Source organism: Solanum pennellii, chromosome 10, assembly GCF_001406875.1.
Source record: "Solanum pennellii chromosome 10, SPENNV200".
Lineage (NCBI taxonomy): Eukaryota > Viridiplantae > Streptophyta > Magnoliopsida > Solanales > Solanaceae > Solanum > Solanum pennellii.
The window spans coordinates 67,952,466-67,967,745 of NC_028646.1; the positions used below are offsets into that span (position 1 = coordinate 67,952,466).

General features: G+C 36.9%; 1 protein-coding gene across 1 annotated transcript; it reads left to right on the plus strand.

Moving 5' to 3' along the window:
• The first annotated feature begins 4,258 nt into the window (after nucleotides 1–4,258).
• Nucleotides 4,259–11,570, plus strand: LOC107032074 (SKP1-like protein 1B). The gene is made up of 2 exons (XM_015233649.2): nucleotides 4,259–4,615; nucleotides 11,216–11,570. The coding sequence occupies exons 1-2, from the start codon at nucleotides 4,337–4,339 to the stop codon at nucleotides 11,384–11,386; spliced, it is 450 nt and encodes a 149-aa protein (XP_015089135.1). The 5' UTR covers nucleotides 4,259–4,336; the 3' UTR covers nucleotides 11,387–11,570.
• The last annotated feature ends 3,710 nt before the right edge of the window (nucleotides 11,571–15,280 follow it).

The window sequence follows — 15,280 nt, forward strand, 5'->3', positions numbered from 1 at the left end:
TAACTACTTGCACTTGGCCTCATTGGTTATTAACAGGTAGATTAAATAGGCAAAAGAGGAGATATTTGTGTGTTTTTATTGGAAAACTAGTGAGTCCAACTGCAGTGATATTGACAGTCTTATTATTGATCTTCCTTTTTTTTATGACAGTGGAAACCCGCAGCTTCTACCCTTTGGGTGCGCACAGGGTAAAACCCCCGCTGCTATGCAATAGCTCGCGAACCACATAGGAGAGGTAATCCACATTAGGCAAGCCCAGTGCGACGAGCTCGACCAAAAAGCAAACCCTTGCTTTCGCTGGCAAGGGTTTCGAACTTGAGACCTCCAACATATAAGTTCCAAGCCCAAACCACTGGGCCACCTCGAAGGATTTATCAATCTTCCTGTTGTATATTGTTGTTTCGTTTCCTCTATGGTTTTCATTGTCTCTAATTTTACCTAACAACATTTTACTTCATTTTTAGGTGTGTCAGGTTCCGATTGCCTGCTATATATTGTGGGTTGTTGCATGGTCTATATGTCCCTGACTGGCAATTCAGTGTGTCGCTGTCAACAGGAAGCACCGTTTATGAATTAGCAGTTGTTTGCCTTCTATTCCCCGTAACGTAAACTGTATTCTTAAAAGTAAAAACAATGTGACTATGTAAATGGCTCCAAGCAACACGTTAAGAACTCTACAGAAACTTAAAGATGAATGTATGAGTCATTACTACTTTGAGTATCCCTCTTGGTGTCGTGCTGCTTTTGATCCTGAAAGCATTGTAAGGTAACAACCTATCATATTTGACTATTACAACTCGATATGAATATCAATTGGTCTACAACTTGTCATACTTATCTCCTTAAGAATCTCTAGGGCAAACTTACACTGAGATGACAATTCTTAATTTGGAGGTGTGACCTCAATGTCTAGAGAATACCTCTACATGCCTAGGTCCTTCATCTGGAAATTTTGGAAGAAATGTTGATTCAATTTATAAGCAGAAACAATAAGAAATATAAAAAGGGGACCCTGGTGCACTAAGGCTCTCGCTATGCGCAGGGTCTGGGGAAGGGCCCGACCATAAGGGCCTGTTGTATGTAGCCTTACCTTGCATTTCTGCCTGAGGTTGTTTCCAAGTTTTGAACCCATGACCTCCTAGTCTCATGGTAACAACTTTACCAGTTACTCCAAGGCTCCCCTTCAAATTATAAGAAGTATGTCAATACAATACAAAATGATCAGCCTCACTATGAGTCATACCAACCTCTTGACTGACCATGCTGAGCTTATCAAACTGTGCTCAAGGGGTCTATTGCAAACCATATAGGATTGACACAACTGGCATACAAGATCTCAGACTCTGCCAAGAAATATCACGATGGATAAAACTTTCTTAATGTCTAGCTAATAAAGAGAATAATGATTAATAACAACCATGGATATATGAAGGCAAAAAATGCCATTTTAGCCACGGAGAGGAAGTATCACTATAATCAAGTCCAAATATTTGAGTATAACTTTTGATAACAAGGTGGGCTTCAAGTCGACCAATTTGACCATCCGAATCAACTTTGACCGGATACAACCACCGACAACCAACAAGTGATTTACCTAGAGGTAGAGGAACAAGCTTCCTAGTGCCACTTGCATATAAAAAAGTACATTACATATCCTAGATCAAGTAAAAACTCTGGGTTCCAAGCTACTGCTACATCAATTTCATTAGGAATTGAGATCTTTTAATAATACCTTCTAAGGGATGGCTAGTTTAAGATGCTGAACAACAAAGTTTGACCTCTTCGATCATAGCTTGTTGCCATTCAGAATGACATAGCGCATCAGTTGTGGACTCAGGGATAAAAATAGAAGACAGATTATGAAATGATAATAAACTATGATAGCTCAAACAAGTATATTGCGGATAGGGATTACGAGTGGACTGAATACCTGTTCGAAATGCAATCGGTGGACAAGTGAAAGACAAGTCCCTAGTAGGCTAAAGGTCAGTTTAAGATTTGAATCATCTGTATGTGATGTTGGACATTGAAAGCGATGATAAATCAAGAATGATAGAGTTGAAGAATGTTGAAAAGTTGAACTAGAGTTGTAGGTGATTGAATTGGAGCTATAGGTAAGGAAATTGCAGTTGCAGGTGATGATGAAGGGAAGATAGTTATTGAATCTCCAAAAGATGGAAATTGTAACAACCTTAATAATGTCTAAATGATCACATGGATTGGTGAAGTATGGCTGGGTTATAAAGAAATTAACATTAACAAACATAAGGCACCGTTGAAGATCAGGTGAATAGCATCGATATCCCTTTTGTGTCCTCTAGTAACCCAGAAATGCACATCTAAGGGCACAAGGAACTAACTTATTATTTCTGGAGTAAGGTTGTGAACAAACCACATGCTCTTGAAGACAGAAGCTGGAAGGGAAAGAAAACATAATATTCTGTATAGCCGAGGATGGCATATGATTATTAAGATAATAGAATATGAAAGTTGCATCCCAAAAAAACGCAACAAATATTAGATTGTATAAATAGGGAATGAGAGTCCCAATGAGATGCCTATTCTTCAATCATGAACAACCATGACTTCAGATCTTCTCCATTAAATCGTATGACCTCCATTCTTGAAACTTGACCATAGAGCAATTCAAGTGGTGAGAATTGTAACTGTTAGGACTCATTTCGTTCTCTCTCGCTTTGTACTCTTTCTTCTTAATGTCCATTCACAGAAGGACCTTACTCCTATTCCTATGGGGTTTTATTCCTTCGAGTCTCCCCAGAAGCTGCTAATTGATTCTTCAGTTCGACTACCGGTTGGTTCAATTTTTTTAGAGATGAAACTTTACCTGCTAAAAGTCCAATTTCTGCATCATCTCACACGATTCTCCTACCTCTGAAGTAGGGGTTCCACTGATTGGCTCTCCAATTGGCTTAGTGTCCTTCGACATTGATGCTTAGGATTCAATAGCTCTTATACCACTGTTAATAGAATTCTAGGAGCTCAACTACATGCTCGAGAATTCAAAGCTAAAACAGGAACTCTACAAAGTAATTAGAGTGAAATGTAACTGAGACAAATGGGGGAAGAGAGTTGTAGAAGAAGAAGATTGTAACTAAGACTAATGTAAATGTATTCAGAATCAATCAATAGAGGATTACTTCTCTGGATCGTTGTACTTGGATCATAATTTGGCTGAGGTGAACTGCCATTAACAAACTTTCCCATCCTTAGTGTATTTAAAAACTCCAAACTTACATAACCAACTGAAATGTTGACATGTTATCCCTAATGAATTCTATCCTTTATCTTCCCCTATGTAAATCATGTATCATTACTTGCTTGAGAAGTGGACTGCATAGTTGGAAAGTTGTCAGAAAGCAGTGGAACTTGAAAGGGTGATGTTGAATTGAGGAGGCGAGTTCCACAGAAGAATAAATGTCGCCAAAGAGTCGCTGGACTCCCTTGCACGAACCGGCACATGGGTTTGGTTGATAATGGGTTATCTAGGGTTGGATTGCCGAAGAGTTCCTAACACAGTGGTGGTATTGGTAGAGGCTCAACGCCCGCTTATTCTGACTAATTGTTGCAGTCATTGGGATGATGCACAATGGACAGGAGTTTCTTCTCCGCTGGTAGTTGCACGAAAGATTAAATTTTACGCTGATTCTTATATCATGTTCGGAAGTAAGACAAATGAAAAGAAAATCTAGAGAAGCTCATCTAAATTATTCCTTTTAGCCGTTTGGGTTTTAATAGCTAAGTGTACCTATTCTAAAAAACAAAAAAAAAGAGTCGAAATGCATAATAAGAACTGTCATTCTCATTTTATCATATGAGCACAGAGGAAATTGAAGAAAGAAGAACTAAAGGAGAAGAAATACCTTAAACTGCAGCAACACTTTCAGGAAATGGAAGATGAAAGATGAAGAAAGCTTAGAGTAGATGAAGAGATATTTGAACCCGTGGGAAGTGGAAAGAGAAAGCCAAGGTCTATATTTTGTAGTAAGTAAAATGAATAAGCAAATAAAGACACGATATTTCAGAATAAGATGTCTCCCAAAATAAGAATTAAATTTAATAGCCAATCAAATAGGGCCATAAATAGCAAAATATTGAATGCATCACAGTACAATCTAAATAGCTTTTGGTCCAATTCTGTAATGTCGTGTTCGTCCAAGAAGCTGTCATTTCTAAATAAGGCATTATATAAAAAATTAATATAAATATAAATAAATAAAAGTAGCAAATCCTACAAGGTTTTCTCACTCTTGCCTCTTTTTCTTCTCTCTAGCCTACAATTAGGGTTTGTTAATTGGTTCACAAGTCTCCTTCAAATATGATCATTTTGAGGAGCTTCGACGGCAAGACCTTTGAGGTCGATGAGGCGGTGGCGCTAGAATTGGAGACGATTAAACATATGATAGAGGATGACTGCGCTAAGAACACCATCCATGTACCAAACGTTACTGGAAAGATCTTAGCCAAGGTCATCGAATACTGCAAGCGCCATGTGGAGGTTTCTAAAGCTGAAGATAAGACTGCTAAAGAGGATCTTAAGACTTTTGATGCTGAATTCGTCAAAGTTGACCAGGGCACCCTTTTCAATCTCATGCTGGTTTGGATATTTTTAAATCTTTATGTATATCTTAATTGATCTATATATATATTTCTGATTACGTCGGTGGGATTATTCAATTATTGGTGTTTGTTATTGGTTATTCTTTAATTATTTTATCTAAACAACTAGAAAGAGGCAAAAGTCAATAACTTTTTATTCTAAATTTATAGTCGAATGAAATATGTAATACCTATAGAAGTGTCATATAGCAGCTAAGGGTGTGGCTTGGTGGTTAAAGAAGTGGTTGAGAACCATGAGATATTAGTTATGATGTCCTATGGATACCAAAAACACTAGGTGATTCTTCCTCCTCGGTCTTAACCTCGTGACAGTGTCACTTAGTACTTATTGTTGGTAGGAGGTGGCAGGTATCCGTGGAATTAGGCGAAGTGCGTGAAAGTTGGCCCAGACACCACATTCAGACTTATTGAAGTGCTTTTTTGGCTTGATTTTTTTTTTCTTTATTTCTGCTTGTTCCTTGCTGGTAGTTGTGTATATTACTAATCTCAACAGTGTTTTGTTTATTAGTCTATTCTAAAGATGTCTTCTTGTTGGTAGAATTTTATAAATTATTAAATCACCAAATTTATTTGTTAATATGTACAACATACCATGTGTAATTTCACAAGTGGGGTCTGGGACCTTACCTCCTCCTTGTGAAGGTAGAGGGGTTATTATCCAAAGACACTCAGCTGTAGTAAAATATATTAAAGCATGAACAAATAAGCCATTTAGAAAAAGAAAAGAGTAGTATCAAAACCAAAAAGAATGAGCAATTTTAAAAAGTACTTTTCTATGTGTTAGAACTTTATTATTCTTTATTAAATTTCATTCCCAGTCAAGCACCCTTCCATATAAAATCAACTAGAAGATTATTAATTTTTCGTGATCAGTTTGGTAGTTTTTGTTCTATTGTGGATCTATGGTAGTTTGTCAACTCAACTTTTACTTCCGACTACCATGGCCCATCTACTTGGATTTTGTTTGCTGCCTCTTCCATAGATTGAGTTTCTGCTCCAGTTTACTCATGTCTAAGCTTCATTGGTTACAGTGAGTTTATTAGGGTGGTCACGAATAAACTAATAAATCAATTATGTCTCAGTCCTAAACTAGATCATTTGATCTATATCCATTCCGCTTTATTTGTCTCCAAGGACATTTCTATGCGTAGTCGTTTTGTTGTAGTACACAATATATCGCAGTTGGTTGTAGTTGTTTGAAGTAATGAAATGGCGTTTGACTGCTACTTCTAGTGAACTATAGTTCTATTTGTCTGTTAGATTTGGCAAAAAACATTTCCCTTTGTCATGGTCTAGTGAACTTTCTATTGCTCTGTACAACAATATAGTAGTATAGTGGCTCATTCTAAAAGATTGGGTAAGATCTAAGAAGCTTTCTGTAACACTAAAATTGAAAATAAAACTAAAACATGCTTGTAATTGTAAAATTAGAGTGAAGCATATATTTTACATTTAGAACATATAGTCATACTTTAGTTTGTTGCCTTTTTTTTAAAGAAATAAATGCTATATGGACATGTTTGCAACACATTTTGTTTACATGTCTGATATGCCTCTCTGTTCTACCTCCTGAGTTCTTGCCTGGGCATTTTGAATCTGTAGAGTGGCTTACAATTGTTGAACGTGTTTTTTATGTTAGGATCGAATTCACGCACACACACTAGATGAATGAAGAACACAAGAACTTTCAAGAGAAAGAGATGAGAAATCTAGAGAGAGAGAGAGAGAGAAAACCCAATTTTTCGTGGTAAAACCCCGTGAGTAAACTTCCACGGCGGTGGGGTATATTTATATTAATAAATCAGAGTATTTTTGGTTACAGAGAATAAATAGGAAAACCTAAAATAGAGAATAAATAGGAAAACCTAAAATTAATCAGGCTCCACTACCTAACGATTCTCCCACTTGGAGACTGACTCAGTCATCCAAAAAATACATTCTCAAAAAAAATCTCTTCATCATCAACATCTTTACCGCACCGCAACATCTGTAGCAACAACTACAGAAGACCAACCGAGATTTTACATAACCTCAGTTTCCCAACATCAACACATTTCATCAACATGTCTGCCGGGTTCTTTGCACCCTCTATCTTCTCCAAGCACATATCACCATCCTCCACTGCCCTGCGAGTGAAATGGTATCGCCTTCTGATGTGCTTTGTCTTCGAATGATAGACTGGATTTTTCACCAACTGTATGGCACTCTGGCTATCTGAGTAAAGAATCTTCTCGCTCTGCTTCTTGCCCAATTCCTCAAGATAATCTGCCAGCCATATCATCTCTTTCCCAGCTTCAGCTATTGCCACATACTCAGCTTCAGTAGATGAAAGAGAAACACACTTCTGAAGCCTGGACATCCAACTCACTGCTGTTCCACCTATGGTGTAAATGTACCCGGATGTACTCTTGCTCGAGTCAACATCCCCACCAAGATCAGCATCCACAAAACCCTGTAGAGTCACCTTGCCTTTGCCAAAACAAAGTGAAGTACTGGATGTACCTCTCAGATATCTCAGAAGCCACTTCACAGCTTCCCAATGCTCTTTCCCAGGGTTCGCCATGTACCTGCTAACAACTCCCACTGCATGTGCTATATCAGGTCTAGTGCAGACCATAGCATACATCAAACTACCAACTGCTGAAGCATATGGAACAAGTGCCATGTGATCACGCTCCTCGGCAGTCTTGGGTGACTGCTCCTTTGACAATTTAAAGTGATTTGCCAATGGAGTAGTCCTGGGTTTAGCATCATTAACCCTGAATCTGCTCAGCACCTTCTCAATGTACAACTCCTGAGATAGATTTAAAGTGCCAGCAGATCTATCCCGAGAAATCTTCATCCCCAAAATCTGCTTTGCTGGACCCAAATCTTTCATCTCAAACGCTGCAGACAACCTTGTCTTCAGATTGTTAATCTCCCTCATACTAGATCCTGCAATCAACATATCATCCACATACAAGAGTAGAAAGACATATGAATCAGTGTATTTCTTGAAGTAACAACAAGGATCCTTTTCAGCTTTGCAGAATCCACTCTTGGTCATGAAGGAGTCAAACTTCTTGTACCACTGCCTTGGTGCTTGCTTTAGTCCATACAAGCTCCTGGTGAGCTTGCACACCATGTGTTCCTTGCCTGGAACCACAAATCCTTCCGGTTGCTGCATATAGATCTCTTTGTCCAGATCTCCATGTAAAAACGCTGTTTTTACATCCATTTGCTCTAGATGCAAATTCTCCGATGCAACAATACTCAACAGAATTCGAATAGAGGTTAACTTCACAACAGGAGAGAATATTTAAGCATAATCAATACCTTTCCTTTGTGAATATCCTTTAACCACTAAACGAGCCTTGAACCTTCTTTTGCCATCTGGTTCAGTCTTGATTCTGAACACCCACTTGTTCAGCAAAGCTCTCTTCCCTGCAGGTAACTCAGTCAACACCCATGTGTCGTTCTTCTCAAGTGACCTCATCTCATCATCCATGGCTTGCTCCCACTTGATCGAATCCTCCACCTGTAGGGCCTCATCAAAAGACTCTGGTTCCCCCTCATCAGTCAGCAATAGATAGTGTAATGAAGGTGAATACCTATCTGGTGCCCTGATGGATCTGGATGATCTCCTTAACACCTGCTCAGGTGTAACTTGCTCCACTTCAGATTCTTCAGTAGGAGTTGGTTGAGTATCTGCTTCGACATCTCTGGGGTTACTCTTCTCCAACTCAACCTCAACTCCCACTTGCTTTGTAATCTCTAGAACCTTCTGCTCTCTGTCCTTGTACAGGACAGACTCATCAAATGTCACGTCACAATGTCTCAGGATCTTTCTGTTCTTGTCATCCCAAAACCTGTAACCAAACAAATCAGAACCATAGCCTATGAAGTAACACTTCACAGCCTTGGCATCAAGCTTGTCTCTCTTTTCTGGATCAACATGAACATAAGCAGTGCAACCAAAAGTCCTCAAGTGTGAGTACTTGAGTTCTTTTCCTGTCCACACCTCCTCTGGAATCTTGAACCCTAAAGGAACTGATGGTCCCATGTTGATCAAGTATGCAGCTGTGCTCACAGCATCCGCCCAAAATGTTTTTAGGCAGCCCACAGTGTATCCTCATACTCCTTGCACGCTCATTCAATGTTCTGTTCATCCTCTCAGCAATTCCATTCTGCCTTGCCTTACCAGGAACTGTTCTCATCAATCCGATTCCCTCAGCTGCACAGAATGCCTTGAAACTCTGATTTGTCATACTCTCCTCCATTTCTGACCTTAGGCATTTGACTTTCAAACCGGTCTGATTCTCAACTTCAGCTTTCCACTTCTTGAAAGTTGCAAACACATCTGACTTATGCTTCAAGAAGTAAACCCATACCTTCCTGCTGAAATCATCAATGAAGGTAACATAGAATCTGGATCCTCCAAGTGATGATACTGGAGATGGTCCCCAAACATCTGTATGGACCATTTCCAACCGCACTTTCTTTGGCTCTCTAGGAGTCTTTGTGAAGCTTACTCTTTTCTGTTTGCCCATAACACAGCTCTCGCAAAGACCCATATCAACAGACTTCAGACCCTCTAATGCTTAGCTCTCATGTGTCCAAGTCTGTTGTGCCACAGACATGAACCGGAAGCACCTTCAGCAACAACGGCCATGTTTATACACCCTGAAGTGGTGTACAAGGTTCCGATTTGGTGCCACGAGCTACTACCATAGCACCTTTCACAATATTCCAAGAACCTTTCCCAAACTCTGCTGCATATCCCGTGCTATCCAACTGACCAACAGAGATCAGATTTTTCTTGATCCCAGGAATATATCTGACAGCCTCCAATATCCACTGGTTTCCCGAGGAGGTCTTTATACAAACATCCCCCTTTCCTTCAATCTCTAAGGCTTTATTGTCAGCAAGATATACTTTTCCAAAATTTCCAGATTTGAAGTTTTGGAACAACTCCTTGCTTGGGGACGAATGGAAAGATGCACCAGAATCCAAAATCCATGATTCAACCGGGCTGTTCACACTAAGGATTAGAGCATCCCCAATGTCCTCTGCTGAATTTACAGAATCGTTGTCATCTCCAAATTTCTGATTTTGTTTCTTTTATAGCTTTGTACAGTTCGTCCGAAAGTGCCCTTTTTCTACACAGTTCCAACAAGTCACGTTTGATCTGTTCAGTGATTTTCCTCGATTCTTTGATTTTGATCGACCATGTTGATTTTGGCCTTTCGTCTTACTTCTCCCCCTTCGATCAACGCTGAGAGCACTGCCCGATGAATCTCCCACTTCTCGTTTGCGAATACTTTCGCTAAGAACAACATCACGGATTTCATCAAACTTCAGTTTCTCAGATCCACGGGAACTGCTAATCGCAGCAACAACAGTATCCCAAGACTCGGGCAGAGATGACATCAAAATCAACGCCTTAATTTCATCTTCGAAATTAATATCCACATAATTGAGTTGACTCACAATCATATTGAACTCGTTTATATGATTAGAAACGGATCCAGTTTCAGACATCTGTAAATTGAACGATCTACGCATCAAATATACCTTGTTCATAGCCGATGGTTTTTCATACATGTTTGACAGTGCCTTCAACAGACCGGACGTAGTCTTCTCCTTCACGATGTGGAACGCCACATTTCTTGACAAAGTCAATCGATCAACCCTAGAGCCTGGCGATCCTTGAGTTTCCACTTCTCCACCGTCATGGATTCTGGCTTCACCGCGGTCAACGGTTCGTGAAGATCTTTCTGGTACAGATAATCTTCGATCTGCATCTTCCAAAAATTGAAATCGGATCCATCAAACTTCTCGATTCCAAGCTTCGAACCATCCATCTTCTGTGATCGTGTTGAATCTCCTTAGATCTGATACCAGTTGTTAGGATCGAATTCACGCACACACACTAGATGAATGAAGAACACAAGAACTTTCAAGAGAAAGAGATGAGAAATCTAGAGAGAGAGAGAGAAAACCCAATTTTTCGTGGTAAAATCCCGTGAGTAAACTTTCACGGCGGTGGGGTATATTTATATTAATAAATCAGAGTATTTTTGGTTACAAAGAATAAATAGGAAAACCTAAAATAGAGAATAAATAGGAAAACCTAAAATTAATCAGGCTTCACTACCTAACATTTTAACTGTTAAATTTTGCATACTGTTGTTACTAGGCTTACTTATTGGTTTTTATTTCTTTTTAGTTACTGCCATTAGCGTTTAATGATTTACAATGGACCCTCCCTTTTTCTGTAGAGAGCTTGTATTTGAGGTTTACTATGTTTAGGTGATTTCATCCTGCAGGTGTTGTTACGGTTAATTGTTACTGCTTTGTTATATGTTGCCATGTTTCTCCACTCGTTTTCTTGTTTTATTACTGCTTGAGTTGCTTGAGGAGAGGGTCTTTGGAAACCAGCCTCTCTACCTCTCCGAGGTATTGGTAAGGACTGTGTACACTCTACCCTCCCAGACACCGCTTTATGGATTTCACTTGGTATGTTGTTGTTGTTGACAGCTTGTAGGTTAAGTATCTATTGTTGTTGCATTAAATCATTTGCCTTGTCTCTTTACAGGCTGCCAACTACTTAAACATAAAGTGCATGCTTGACCTGACATGTCAGACAGTTGCTGACATGATCAAAGAGAAGACCCCTGAAGAGATACGTAAGACATTCAACATCGAGAACGACTTCACTCTTGAGGAAGAGGAAGAAATCAGGAGGGAGAATGCTTGGGCAGGCTAGTGAATTTGAGTCTGCTAAGCGTCCATATGTGATGATATATCTGCAATATACTTTAGTAGATGCTATGAATAACTTATATTAGTGAGTGTGTGACTGTTGTTTCTCGATTGTTAGTTGAACTTCTTCTGCTCTGTTATGCCATGGTTTCTTGTGTTCTAAGAAAAAATTGAAGATAAAAATCATGTTGGTGGCTTATGTCCATTTTCATTGATCTATTATTGCGAAATCATGTGTTTATCCTCACTGGTGCATTTAGCTTCTTTACTCTTACTGCAATGTGGTTGTGTTGTTTTCTGTCATAGAAGGATGTTAAACTAGAGTGTGTATGTTACCTGTTGTGACTTGTCTTACACGGGCATTGTATTTGAAGGCACATAATGGTCTAGGGGGCATGTAGGTTCTTACCTTGAAGCTTGCTTTAGACACTCGGTTGAGAGTTTAAGCGTGACCAAGAGATGGAGAAGTACACTTTGGTGGCGATACGGTGTGATGGTCTTGGGCCAATGAGTAGTGCATTATGAGAAGTACCAATGTTAATCATAGATAAGAGTTGTGTATTCATGAGAATTTCTTCTCAGGTCTTATCTCCTCATTAAGTGGCTGCACAACTATACTTGGGTGTGACATGATGATTTGTTAGATCTTATGTTTATTTGTTCTTATTATGTGGCTATTTTTTTATGACACTAGTATTTTGTATTCCTGTAGCCTCATTCTGTGGCTGTTTTTTTCATGACCCTTGTATTTAGGCAGTTGTGTTGTACGTGTACGCCATAACTATAAATATAAACTATAAAAAAATTACATAATTTCTTATAAAATTGTATTTGGTTTACGATAAAAATATGAAAAGTAAAATGATAAATGTTTATAGTGTATACTTAACTCATAAGAATTAACTTTTTTAGATTTAGTCCTCCTCTTATTATAATTTAGATATATATAATTTATATTTGTTTTAAAAGATAAAACGAAGTAGCAAAAAACAAAAATAGAGACACACCACTTTATGATTAATTTCCTTAAAATATCTTTCTTGTCTCATAAAAATAGTGAAATTAAATTAATATTTATGGGATACGATTTCAAAAAGAGAATGTTTGACATTAATTTGTAGAAGATGAAATTATTCTTCTCACTAAGTAGAAGCAATTAAGTAACTCAAGTTATAACTAAGAAAATTTAATTAGAAGAAAATAACTTATGAATTAAAATGCAAAGATTGGTATTTAAATTTTGTCATTATATAATTAAAATAATATTTAATTAAAGAAATCAAATTTTAATTTAGTGGAGAGCCAAAATGACAATATTAATATTTTTACAATTAAAAGTTTGTTATAATATATTTTAGGTTTTTTTGTTAAAAGTATATTCTGAGCAATATTGGTCGAGGTTGAAAGAACTTTCAAATACATTCTTAAAATGAAATTAAAAATATAAAGAAAAAATAAAAAAATCACAAGAGCAAGCTCAGCACAAGGCTACCAGCGAAAATAGAAAAATTTTGAGACAATCTTTCCTTACTTTTTAATGATAATGTAAATTGAAATAAAGCGTGATAAACATTCAACCTTTGACCACAAAAAAAGTTAAGTATCTTGGAAGACAAGTTAACGGAAGTGACATTCAACTATATAAATGAAGGTGTCTTATCATAGTTCTAATCTCGACAAATAACTAAAAAACAAATACATCAGATTTTAGCGTTCTAGTAATTGAAGTGTTATCCATCCCTAGAATCACGTTATGCGTTGTAATTTTGACACAAAAATGACAGACCGCCCCGTTAATTCCGCTGCATCACCTCCCTATTTCTTCCATTGTACCTTTGTCGTCAATGACTGCAGGATTTTCTTTATAAACAAAACTAACCTTATTTATTGCTCGTAAGTGAGCCAGAGGTCCTATTGTCTAATTTCACTAGTAATTGTTGCAAAAAATAGAAGCTAATGTTGGAGGATTTGGCACAAATTTGGTCACTTCATCTTTTTCTTCCTTTAAGCGAACATGACGATTCACATGATGAACAAACGCTTTCAACATTCAAGCTGTAAGTATTTCTTCTTCTTCACATAGAAAAATCAATTCGACAATCGAAACAAGCCTCACGAATTGAGCACTGACCTTCCTTTTGTCACTCATTAACTTATTTGTTAGAAACAAAGATGTTCAACGAAGAACATTGATAGCTAAGGAAGAAGAACCATAGCAAATCCTAAAAATGAAATCAATTCGTGATTGTGGTTGAGGGTTGGGGGAAGTGCAGGAAATCAAAGGGAGAAAGAAAATCAATTTTTAAATATATTTTTAATAGAAACTTATTTGTTTTTGCCTTTTATTTAATTTTAGTTACTCCCTCCGTTTCATAAAAAATGATCTGGTTTGACTTGGCATGGAGTTTTAGAGTATAAAGAAGATTTTTGTATCTTGTGGTTCTAAATTAAAGTTAGGTTAAATGTACAAAATTGTCCCTTTATCTTGTAGCCTTAAACATGCCACGTGAAAACTGATTTTAAAATGTTACCAAAAAAAGAAAGAGGTCATTTTTTTTAAACAGATTTAAAAGGAAAGGAGATTATTTTTTTAAACGGAGGGAATAATAATAAAGAACATTTTTCAGGATAATTATGACATGACATTATTATATGTGACATGCATATGACATGTTATTTGTGTAAAGGAGCTACACACATAGGGGAAGGTTGATAAACAATTAAGTAAAAGTGTTTCGAATATAAATTCATATAAATATAAGGATCCATAAGAGCATCTCGCCATAAACTAATTCAACACTTAAAATGACGACACCACTAAAAATGACAATAATGTTGAATATTTATTTCTTTAGTTTTGCGTTGATTTAGACATTCAAAATGCATAATCTAATTTTAAATATGTTTTTATACTTATTTTTATCATGATTTAGTAAATAACTGTATTTTGGTTGGACTAAAGAAATATTTGGAACACAACTTAATTATACGTTTGTATGAATTCTAAACCAAAAAAATCCAAAAACCTGGAAAAAAAAATTCGAGGTTTATTACTTTGGTTTGATTTAAAAATTTAAAAATTTGACACAAATGTTTGATTTGGTATTTGAAAAATTTGAACCAACCTGATGATGAAAAATCCGAGTTTAATCAATTTGGTTTAATTTATAATTTTTTTTATGTAAATGATTTGATTTAATATTTGAAAAATATATAATATATAAACACGGCCTTTAACTTAGCTTCAAAAAATAACTATACTCTTTAACTTTGAGTGTGTACAAGTAGACACTTAAACTTTGTAAAATTAAACAAATAATACGTGTATCATCCCTGACATAATACACGTAAAATACAAAATTGTCATGTAGAGTGCAATCTAAGATGAATATGTGTATTTATTTAATTTTAAATAAATTTAAGTACCCAAGTAAAAACCATAATTGTAAGTTAATACCAAGTTAAGAATCATAATGTCGATGTATTATGCTTTAAAAACCCAATGGGTCATGTACACCCGTACTGTTGGTCAACTAATTGGCTCCACCCTCATAGTTGTTCCTGGTTACAAAGCATAAAATTCTCTTTTCCTCCATCTTCAATATAGTAATATATACTTCTGTCATACTGCTTTGCGGAGAGTTGAGTTGGGAGCTCAGAAATGGCAGAGGTGCTTGCTGAGAAACTCAAAGGAAAACTGCTACACCTCTTCCCGTGTTGTTTATCTCGATGTGTTTCGAGGTCTCTGCGTTTTTTTAAGCAAATTTAATTTTACGATTTTGTTTACTGATGAGATAACAGATTAAGATTCTGCCTAGAACAGCCAATTTTTAGAAGAATCTCTGCAATTTGAATTTTTGACGAAGCTGTCGATCAGCTGTAGATGTTGATTCTTTTG

Coding starts and splice junctions, on each gene's coding strand:
- LOC107032074 (XM_015233649.2), top strand. CDS start 4,337: ATGATCATTTTGAGGAGCTTCGACGGCAAGACCTTTGAGGTCGATGAG. Junction 4,616..11,215: donor CCCTTTTCAATCTCATGCTG/GTTTGGATATTT, acceptor GTCTCTTTACAG/GCTGCCAACTACTTAAACAT.